This window comes from Pteropus alecto, unplaced genomic scaffold (genome assembly GCF_000325575.1).
Source record: "Pteropus alecto unplaced genomic scaffold, ASM32557v1 scaffold189, whole genome shotgun sequence".
In the NCBI taxonomy this organism is placed as follows: domain Eukaryota; kingdom Metazoa; phylum Chordata; class Mammalia; order Chiroptera; family Pteropodidae; genus Pteropus; species Pteropus alecto.
In genome coordinates, this window is record NW_006442117.1 from 3,524,548 (window position 1) to 3,534,812 (window position 10,265).

The 10,265-nt window shown below is 49.9% G+C and overlaps 1 protein-coding gene across 2 annotated transcripts in view; it reads left to right on the forward strand.

Moving 5' to 3' along the window:
• The window catches only part of ACTN2 (actinin alpha 2), a 62,172-nt gene that overhangs the window by 29,188 nt on the left and 22,719 nt on the right, over positions 1 to 10,265 (forward strand). Inside the window, exons 6-9 of one of the 2 annotated variants that reach the window (XM_006920735.2) lie at positions 1,290 to 1,368; positions 4,414 to 4,495; positions 7,170 to 7,255; positions 9,704 to 9,796. In XM_006920735.2, coding sequence (XP_006920797.1) covers positions 1,290 to 1,368; positions 4,414 to 4,495; positions 7,170 to 7,255; positions 9,704 to 9,796 — 340 coding nt within the window. Of the gene's footprint in view, positions 1 to 1,289; positions 1,369 to 4,413; positions 4,496 to 7,169; positions 7,256 to 8,316; positions 8,403 to 9,703; positions 9,797 to 10,265 lie in introns of both variants that reach the window. The other variant, XM_006920734.3, reaches the window with a different exon arrangement.

Genomic DNA, 10,265 nt, shown 5'->3' on the forward strand with positions numbered 1-10,265 from the left:
ACAGGGAGACAGGCACGGCTCCTTCGTGGGAGGGAGAGGCCGTGGGGGGTCTGATGCCCCATGTCCAGGCTCCACCCTGATCCCTCCGCTCCAGAATCAGCTTCTCCTGCTGGAGTTCAAGAGAAATAGGAAAATCATGTTTGAGAAATGGCAGGAAGGTGGGTGAGTGAAATGCAGACGATCGGAGAGCGTGACTGTCCCTTGCTTCAGCCTTCGTCCTCAGGCAGGTCCTCTGTCACACTCTGTGTGACTGGAAGAGTGGTTGAGTGTTTTACTCTGCGTGGCGGGTCACCTCGGAATATAAATGGGCCCCGCCACCATGGATCATCAGAGAGTCAAGAATAAGGATGAGACTCGACAAAAGCTTGGGGAGCTTCTCCTGGGATTTAGAGAGTCTGCCAGGTGCCAGGCACTGAGCCAGGCGTAGAGTGGACAGAGGCGAGAGGGCCTTTCCGTCCCTGTGCCTCACTGTCCGCAAGGTGACAGGAGCCCACGCAAACGTCAGGGGTCCCAGGCGTGCTTCCCACACACCCGGCTGCTTGCTTTGCTTCCTCTGGCCCGGGAGGGGCCCCAAGCTTCAGTGGCCCTGAGATCCCTTCTCCCCCTGACCCTTTGGGGACAGAACTCCCACCGAGTGGTCACCACTGAGGTGCCTGTGGCCAGGGCTTGTGTAAGGAGCAGTCAGCGCTGCTGTCTCTGGGGAAGTGACTGGAAATCCACCTTCCCTGTGTTGCATCCCTCGGTGCCAATGTCTTAGCCTTTTTAAAAAAAATAACCTCGAGAAGAAAGGCAGAGGCTCCCGGGGTCTCTGAGTGGCTTGTTAAGCGAGCGAGAACTCGCGGAGGAACGTGCGTGCTGGACATTCAGGGTGGGCGTCCTCGTGTCTGGTTATGGGGCAGATTCTGGGGAAAGGTCCAGAACGGAGACTGGAGAAGACGGGGAGAGGAGGCAGTCGGGGCCGGGGGTCAGTGACGGAGTGGGACAGCAGGACCACCGTCCAGTCACTGCCAGTTCTCCCGGCATGGAACTGGGCAGGAGGAGGGGGGAAACTCAGGGGAGGGGGCCTGGATCTGAAACGGCAGTGGACGGCAAGGGGGCGGCAGCCCTCCTTGGACCCCAGGTGTTGGAGGAAGGCACCACGGGGTCACCGTACGGGGCAGGGAGGAGGGTACATGGGCCCTCCGAGCACTAAGTCAGACAAAAGGACATTGGAGGCGACGTCTGATCAGCGCAGATGCCGCCGCCGCTGCCGCCTCTGCGCTAACACGGTTTCCCGTTCTCGCCCGCAGCTGGAAGGACGGCCTCGGCCTCTGCGCGCTCATCCACAGGCACCGGCCCGACCTCATCGACTACTCCAAGCTGAACAAGGTCGGCCTGTGGCCCACCCCGTGTCCTGCCCGCAGCCCACCCCGGGTCCAGCCTGCGGCCCACCCTGTGTCCTACCTGCGGCCCATCCCGTGTCCTACCTGCGGCCCATCCCGTGTCTAGCCCGCGGCCCACCCCGTGTCCTGCCCGCGGCCCACCCCGTGTCCTACCTGCGGCCCATCCCGTGTCTAGCTTGCAGCCCACCCCATGTCCTGCCCGCGGCCCACCCCGTGTCTAGCCTGCGACCCACCCCGGGTCCAGCCTGCGGCCCACCCCGTGTCCTGCCCGTCCCCGCATGTTGCCCGCACGCGAGCACATCAGCCCTGAACTCTGCATACACAGCCCGCCAGCTGGCCTGGCGCAGGGCCTGGGGAGACGCCCCCTGTCACAGCCGGGTCAGGACAGGACCCACAGCCGTCACCCTTTTTGTCTCACTTAAGCTATGTCTGTTGATTGGGCTCTATTTACTACGAGGCCTTTATGCGTGTGTGTTAACAGGTTTTATTTTTCTGATTGTAGATGTGAGGAGTGGAGCATGTAGTTTTTGGCGGGGGGAAAGGTTTGAATCCTTTCCGCCTTCTTTCTCAATTCCCTTTGCCTTTTCTGAAGTTCTCAGTTGCAGACATAGCTACTCAGAACTGGTTGACTTAGTTTGTCACACAAGGGACACTTTATTATCATATCCTCACTATTGATACGAGACGTTAGTTGTCACCTCAGACAAGAAGTTTGGGGACTTTTTGTTTGTTTTTTTCCCTTTTCAGATAATCAACTTAGGGAATTTTAATTTTCCCTTTAAGCTTAAGCTTCAACGTATCTAAGTTTGAAATAGTCTTCAAATTGTTCAAAAGTAGTTTTAAAATGCAGTCTGTGCTGGATGAAAGAAACCTGTGCCCTGTCCATCTCATGATGGACGGTCTGTGCTGCCCTAGAAGTGACGCCATGTGAGGACGAGACCGAGGGCCTCGTCCCACCCGCATTCCTCCAGATGGCATCAGGGCCCATTTCTCAGGTTGCTGGTGTGCTCAGTTGGCCCTCCATGGCACGTTGCTGTGTTTTGGTGGGACCCACCCCTGCACGCTGCCCTCACCTGTGCGACGTGGTTGTTGGGTGCTGTCCTGGCTTTCACCTGCCCAACCCCTTCCCCAGCCCGTCTCCACTGACCCTGGGGGAGCAGGTGCAGAGTTGACTCGTATTCTGAGATTGGCTCCACAGCATAGTGATGGGAGGCCGCTTAAGGATGGAGCAACCAGAGTCCTCAGCTTTTCAAAGTATATATTTTCTAATCTCTGAGCTATTTCAAAATGGTTCAGACATTCAGACAGTGTATATACATTTTAAATTAATCTTTAATTTGCAGAACGAGGGGCAGACCTAGTTTCACTAGCAGTTTCCAACGGTCAGTCTTTATTAGAAAAGGCCAACAGACCTGTGGTAATTGGCCACCTACAATAGGAGGAAAAAATGATCATTAACAATAGCAGCTAATACTGACATAGCTCTAGATAAGACACTGTTATAAATAAATGCACATGTTTATTATATATGTACACATGCATTAACACGTGTTATAGATTGCATATATTAATATGTTGTATACACATACATTAATTTCAATGCCTATATTAATAAGTATATATTATATACATACTCATTCACTCGTCATAATGCACGGTCCATATAATGTGAAGTAGGCATTATTCCAGTTTATAGATGAGGAAAGTGAGGAATTTGGTAATCTGCCCAAGGTTACGCTGTCAGTTGCTGAGTCAAGAAGACACTTAATTGCCACCTCCTTTCTTTAAGTTAGTCTATGAGATAACTTTCGCAAAGTGTCAGAATCACTACTCTCCATTTTTAATGCGGAAATTTTTCTCATATATTAAAAAAACAAAATTTTTACTTCGCTATGTGGCTTGATGAACATTTGCATAAAATGTCCAGGTAGGCCTTACTCGGTGATATGGCTGCTTTAGGTGAAATGCTTATATACTTTGTTCAACAACATTTAGTTGGAAAAGCTTTTTGCCTGAAATAACTATATATTCTGTGAGGCCAAGAAGCTTACTTTGGTTTCTTGATTGAGTATTGTGAATGAGTTTTTGAAGCCTGCACTTTTTAACCGTTTCATTATATTAAAAGGATTATATCCACTGCAAAGCTTTGCAGTTTCTAAAATGTTTAGATGGCTTTGATGTTAAAATCATTAAAGTCATTCCCAGACTAACGCTACTTTCCGTTCTGATTTTTCTTTCTCACGTTCCTCCATCCCAGATTCATAACAGTCAATCTCTTTAGTTGATAAAAATAAGAGATGTTAAATAAGGCTTTTAGTTTTTCAGTAATTCAGTTATACGCCTCTGGTTAAATTTCTTTTATGTTAACATATATTTAACCAGTTGTACAATGGAAGGTAAATGCAATCTTAAAAACAAGGATTTCTTCATAATTTCAAGTTTTCATGGTTTCTTCTAGTCTTTAGCATCCAGAAATGCGATTTTCGTTCTTGGAGCCATCTCGTGACATTCAGCAGTGACCACACTTCCACCTGAGGTCTCAGTCCCTCCTCCTCTTATGCCTCTGCTTCCTCATGTTTAAAACGAGGGTGCTGGACCCCATATTCTCCACAATCACCTTCCAGATCCAGAGAATGGATGTTTCATGCTTTCATTCAGAATTATCTAAATTTTGTTATCAATACCATTGAAAATAAGTTCTGACACTACGTGTGCAGGGTGTTTGCTCCTGTCCAGAGAACACGTCCATGATGTCCCTCCCCCATCAGAGCCTTCGTTCTCGTAAACGTTTGCTTACATTTCGTGTATTGCCTTGTGCATAGATCGTGTGGTTTTCGTATCATTTTTGATGTTTTTGTAAATGTTTGAAACGATTGGGAAAAGCTAAGAAGGAAAATTATTTATAAAATTATGGTTTGGTGTGGATGAGAGGGAGGGTCTCTTCCCAAAAGTGAGGTAAATAGAAAACATCATTCATATGTCCTTTGCAGGAGTACATTTTAAAAAATGGATTATGCTGTTTTTCGTGCAGGATGACCCGGTAGGAAATATCAACCTGGCCATGGAAATCGCAGAAAAGCATCTGGACATTCCCAAAATGCTGGATGCCGAAGGTGAGATGAGCACTGTGTTATGACTCATAAAATCTACGGGCTGCGTGTGCTGCGGCCGTGCATGGGGATCGAAAAACTTATAATCAAAGTCTATCTGAAGTACTTAGGATTCCTCGCTGAGTATTAGAGGATTTCATGCGTGGCTTGTCCATGAATTATTTTTTTAATCCTGCACAAAAACAAGCTAGCAAAACTATAGTGAAAGGATTTGGTAAAAGGTTCAGCTTTGGCAAGGAAACAGAGTGCCTTGGTTTGTGATTTTCAAAGAAAACTTCCTATTTTAATTGTTTAACAACATAAAGTAATTTCCTTATCACATAGAGACAAGTTTAGTAAATAAATCTTGTGACTTTTCCACAAGGAAAAAGTCCTTCTTTCCAACTAAAAGTTATAGAGTCAAAATATAGGATAGAAAACATCAGCATACCTCTCGAACTTCCCCATTTCATTTTTAATTAGTCAAAATCAAATTTAGTTTAGTTCAATTCGACAGAACTTCTAAGTACTTCGCAGCATAACTCATGCTGGGGAATAGTTTCAAATGCCTTTGTGCCCTGTATATGTGATAGATCGGTGAGTTGTACTTACGACCCACGATTTAAAGCACAGATGTGGAGGTTGTCCATTCGTTTCACCTGTGCATGATTCACTTGTCACTCAACAGACATTTATTGAGCACTTACTGTGAACTAGACCCTTTGCCAGGCACTGCAGGAGGTAATGAGGTGTGTAAGGTAGAGTGCTGACCTCAAGGAACTTAAATTACTGTATTATGAACATTATTCCCTAAAGGTGTGTTGCTTCCGTGAATTAGCATCGTTGGGAAAAGCAAAGAACTTGGTTATAGTCAATAGTCAACTTTCTGTTCCTCCTTATTTTTGGTGATTATTGCGTTGAGGCTTCTGTAACAAACTACCAGAAACTGGGTGTCTTCAAACAACAGAAATTCATTCTCTGATAGCTCTGTGGGCTGCAGTGAAAACTGAGGTGTGTGCGGGGCCATGCTCCCCCGGAGGCCTCCCCAACAGCACCCTTCCCGGCTTGAGGCCCAGGCCTTCGCTGGCCTGTGACAGCACCGCTCCGATCTCTGACTGTCTTTACGTGGCCGTCTCTGTGTCTTCCCCTCTTCTCCTGAGGGCAGCAGCCACATCTCTGCTCCAGCACCTCACCTGAACTGGAACATCTGCAAAGACCCTACTTTAACGTACCTTTTTGGGGGACACAATTCAACGCATAACATTGATCTTTCTATTAGCATTCTAATTGTGCCCATTTATTAATTTAACCATTTAGCAAACAGCTGTATTATTGGCGTAGCCGCTCGAATACGCTCCAGAATTCTACTGTGGTTTCTCCAAAACTCTTTAGAGGGAGAAAGTCAATAAAACCATGAAGTAGCAACATCGAAAAGCTCCTTTCTCTTTCTCTTCATCTCTCTTCTCCGAGTTTGCATTTGTGTGGTCTCTCCTTGGACCTTTCCGTTCAGTAAATAATGAAAATACCCAGAGTTTACCCACTGGAACTGAGAGCTAAGATACTAAGAGAAGAGAAAACCGGTGGCATTTAGTAAATTCCTCTTCCAGTTCACTAATGCCTCCCTGGTAGTCTACAGTTCAGGGCAAGTTCAGGGTCACCATCGGTACTGCTCCGGCCTGCTGACATTTTTCACGGTTCTTAGGTTTGTCCGTGGTCTCTGACCCCGGTCGGGGCGGGTATCCATTCTGCTCGCCCTTCGTGGCTGATGGGAAGTCTCAGCAGTCTATTCATTTCATCCTCCTGTGGCACATCCCAGGCTCCCACGACTTTTCATCTTTCCTTTTGAATGATTCGGAGAAATGCTCACACACTTTTCTTCATGAGAATCTTCTGGCTGATGGGGGCTGGGGCGTGCTGTGACGTACCTACCTGCCCGGAAGGTCCCCCCACATTTACCTTTCGTGCCTTCGCTGCTGACAGTCAGACGTACTGTCACCACAGATCATGTTTTTTCTTATTCCCTCTCCCCTTTTATTTTCGTGTCATACCTTGGGCTCCTCCTCTGAGACCACTGCTCCCTCTTGGCTAATCCTTGCCCTCCCACCTGCTGCTGTTGACCTGACTTTCTGTCATGTGTGTTGGTTTCTGAACCTTAAGTGGGAATTTTTGAGTGGCTAATTGCAACTGTTAACTGTGGTTAAAAAAAAAAAAAACAACTTGTGAAATTCTTTATCATCTTAATTATGTTCATGCTTTTAAAAGGTTGTGAAGGTGGTTTCCCTGTTTTCGCCCACAGGCCTTTTTTGAAGTGGGCACCAGGGTTAGATTTGTGGGTGCATTTGTTCCGTGTGGACTTGCAGAAGGGGTCTTAGTTGGCCCCTGAGTCGCCACGCGTACCGCGATAGAAGTCTGGGAACGTGTCGTGTGCGTCCCGTTGGGGCCTGGAGGTCCAGTTCTGGCCGCGGCGGTGCCTGACGTCTGAGCTAGCCATGCCCGTCTCCTTGGCAAGTCCTTTATTTCCATCGGCAATTCTCAAAAGGGCTGACTTTGCAGGTGCGACGTCTTCGATTTGAGCCTAAGTTTTCACAGCATGAGTGTCGGGGTGAAGGAAGGTTATAACTGACTGCCCCGAGGCGCTCAGTGGGGGACCTGCCGGTGTTGGGACATTGGAGCCGTTAACCTTCTTTTCTCCACACAGATTTAGTAAACACTGCCAGACCCGACGAGCAAGCCATAATGACTTATGTCTCCTGTTACTATCATGCTTTCGCTGGTGCACAGAAGGTGAGGACGTAAAGCATGGGTCGCTGCTCACCCCTCACCTTCTGTGTCTTAATTTTTTTTTTCAATTGTTTTTCTCCTTTTTCTCCCTCTCCTCCGAGTAAGGAGACCCGTCTGGTTCTGAGGAGACGGTCGTGTGTCCTTTTCAGTCTCGTTTTCTTTGGGACTGACTTTCTGTCCATGCGCTGGTATGCCGCTCATGTTCGTCTTCCAGAAGACTCCTTTCTGTTACACAGCCTCACATCCTTCCTGTTAATGTGCTCTGGAAACCCAGTGACTCGGTTTCACTTTAGGGACTTACGAGGTGTCTTTCTAACTTCATTCTGCGCAGCGACTGAGCTGAATTTAAAGTTAAAAAGCAGAAAACGGTGTTGCCACAGGGGAGGAAGAAAGGCCGTGTGTCACGTGGTTCGGGCTCCTGCCCGCGGGTGGCTCAGCGGCTAACACGAGGGGCAGCAAGCGTTGTAATGTGTACAAGCCGAGCGTCCCCTTCTCTTTAGATGTTCTGTCGCTCCTGGTGATTTCTGTAAATGGCATGGTAAGTATGTGTAGAGGACATTGCAAGACGTGCTTCTCCAGAGAATTTCATCCTCACACCTGCGGGCTGTTTGCAGGGCAGGGAGCCGGCGGTCACGGGGTGGTGCGGAAGGGGACAGCAGGAGGGATGTGTCCCCAGCCTCTGCTGCTATTCCCAGCATCTCGAAAAGTGACATGTGTCACTCAGAGCAGAAGTGGCAGACGACCGGGTCAAGAGGACGTGGGTCCCCCAAGTCACTAGGAAGTGGCAAGAAGCCCCCCACCCACGAGCACACGGGCTCCCTCGTAAACGCCTCGACTGCATTTTAAAAGCCTGTCAGGCGTGGGGGAGGAGAAAGCTCTCAGTTTGCTTATTCAAGAAACGTTCGAATCATACCGTTCGCGAACCATCCCAGCAGGCTCGGGATTGTGGGCCCAGGAAACACACAGAAAATCGATGGGCGTAAACCAGCTCGTCCTTCCCTTCGTTCACCCTGGTTTCTGCTCTCGTGTGTGTGTGTGTTCTCTGTGCTGTTTTCCCCCCTCAGACATCGTGAACACCCCCAAACCGGACGAGAGGGCCATCATGACATACGTGTCCTGTTTCTACCATGCTTTTGCGGGCGCGGAGCAGGTACCCAACACGCGTCCATCTGGGGGCTGTGCTGCTCCTCTGCATGCGTGTCCGTTGTGTGTGTGCGTGTGCGTGTGCGCGCTTCACATCTTACCTTGGAATCTAAGTGTTTCGTGGTAACCTAATGTGGCACGTTCCAAACTGAGACTACTTTCTAAAAACCAGCTTTAACTTCGGACAGCTCCTGAAGTGTGTTTACCTCTCTTTCCTTCTAAGAGATTGCCTTTCGTTTCATTAGTATGTCGTGTGACACATTCGTGTGTTAGGAAGCGGCCGACGCCACGAACACTGAGCCACGTCCACTGAGCAGCACGGGGAACCGGCCCGGCCCCCTCCTCGGCCTGGAGAAAGCCTCCTGTGCCCAGCGATTCGCCCTACCGTCTTTCAAGACTGATCTTATTTTAACTGAAATAGGAAAGACATAACAGTGTTAGAACCTCAAAAACGTTCTCATTCCTTAAGACAAATAGCCTGAGGGATATTGTGGGTGAATGTTCTTTCTCTGTATTTATCTGTTTCCGTCTCCTTCCCCCTCGTGAGTCCCAAGAGACTGGGATGGACAGAGGATGTGTTATTATTCCTGGGGTCTGTTTAAGACCATCAGTGGCAGCGATGACCGGAAACCAGCCTACGTGAGGGCCTTAGAGGGGAGGCTTCAGGACAGGCCAGGAAGCCCGATGGGTTCCTGCGGTCACCGTGTTCGCTTTGCCACTCCGGGCCGAGTTTCCCTCCACAAAACGAGGATAGAGAGATAGGCCTCACCGACTTCTCACGAAGGTCACACAAAGTCTCAAAGCAAGTCCATCCCGGGGGAGGGTCCCATCCAGCGTGCTCTGCACGTTCACTCCAGGAGAGGCCATCAGTGAGCGCAGTGTGGTGACATACACATTCAGGACCCAGTCGCTTTTGCTTTGGTCCCCAAAGGCTGCCGTCACTCAGAGGCTCTCGCCCCACCGTCCTGAGGTCCGCAGGGCACCCAGGCACACGCTCAGGGACCGGCGATTTCGTTTCCTGACCCCGCTATTCCTCTTACTAACGTGCTCGACGTTTCACAAAGCTCGTGTTTTAGACTAATGGTGTCTCCCCGTTGTTCCCGACAGCATACCAGCCTGCCGTGTGAGTCTGTGTGAAAACTGTAACAGGTGTGGAACGGTTCGTAGCGTTGAGCAGCCACGCCCTCCGTCGTGTGCCTCTGTGACCTGGAATCCGCAGCACGCCGCCCCCCCCCGCCCCCCGTGCTCACGTCATGCATGCCCACCCCTGTCGACAGAGCTGTCCTGTTTACCTATTGTGTTTTACAGGCCGAGACAGCGGCTAACAGGATATGTAAGGTTCTTGCTGTGAATCAAGAGAATGAGAGGCTGATGGAAGAATATGAGAGGCTAGCGAGTGAGGTAAAGGAACCGGCGACCCACAGTCCTGTCTGTGCCCCCGCAGAGGGTGGGGCGCAGAGGCTGACCACGGGCTGTCACTGTTGTTTTCTTTGCATTTTTCATCTCGGATGGAATGAAAGTAGGAAAATGCAGTTGAACTCGGAGCTGGCTCATCTCGTAGCGGTGTCATCGTGGGCCCGCTAAAGAGCTAACCCCGCGGCTTTTCCTGCCATCCCGAAGCCCAGAGGCAGTCTGCACGTTTGCGAAGGAGAATGCGATTGTATTCTCAGCGGGCGCCCCCGGGCTGGGGCTCCGACGACACACACCACGTTGCCCTGCGTGCTTTTGCCCTGCTTCCTGGGCTCCCGACAGCGGCCAGGCCGCTGCCCGTGTCCAGAAGCCTCGTGCACGGACCCCGCGCAGAGCAGCACATGCGGGACGTGGCTCGGCCCGTGTGTTTACACAGCTGGAGGGAAACAGGGAAGGCAGG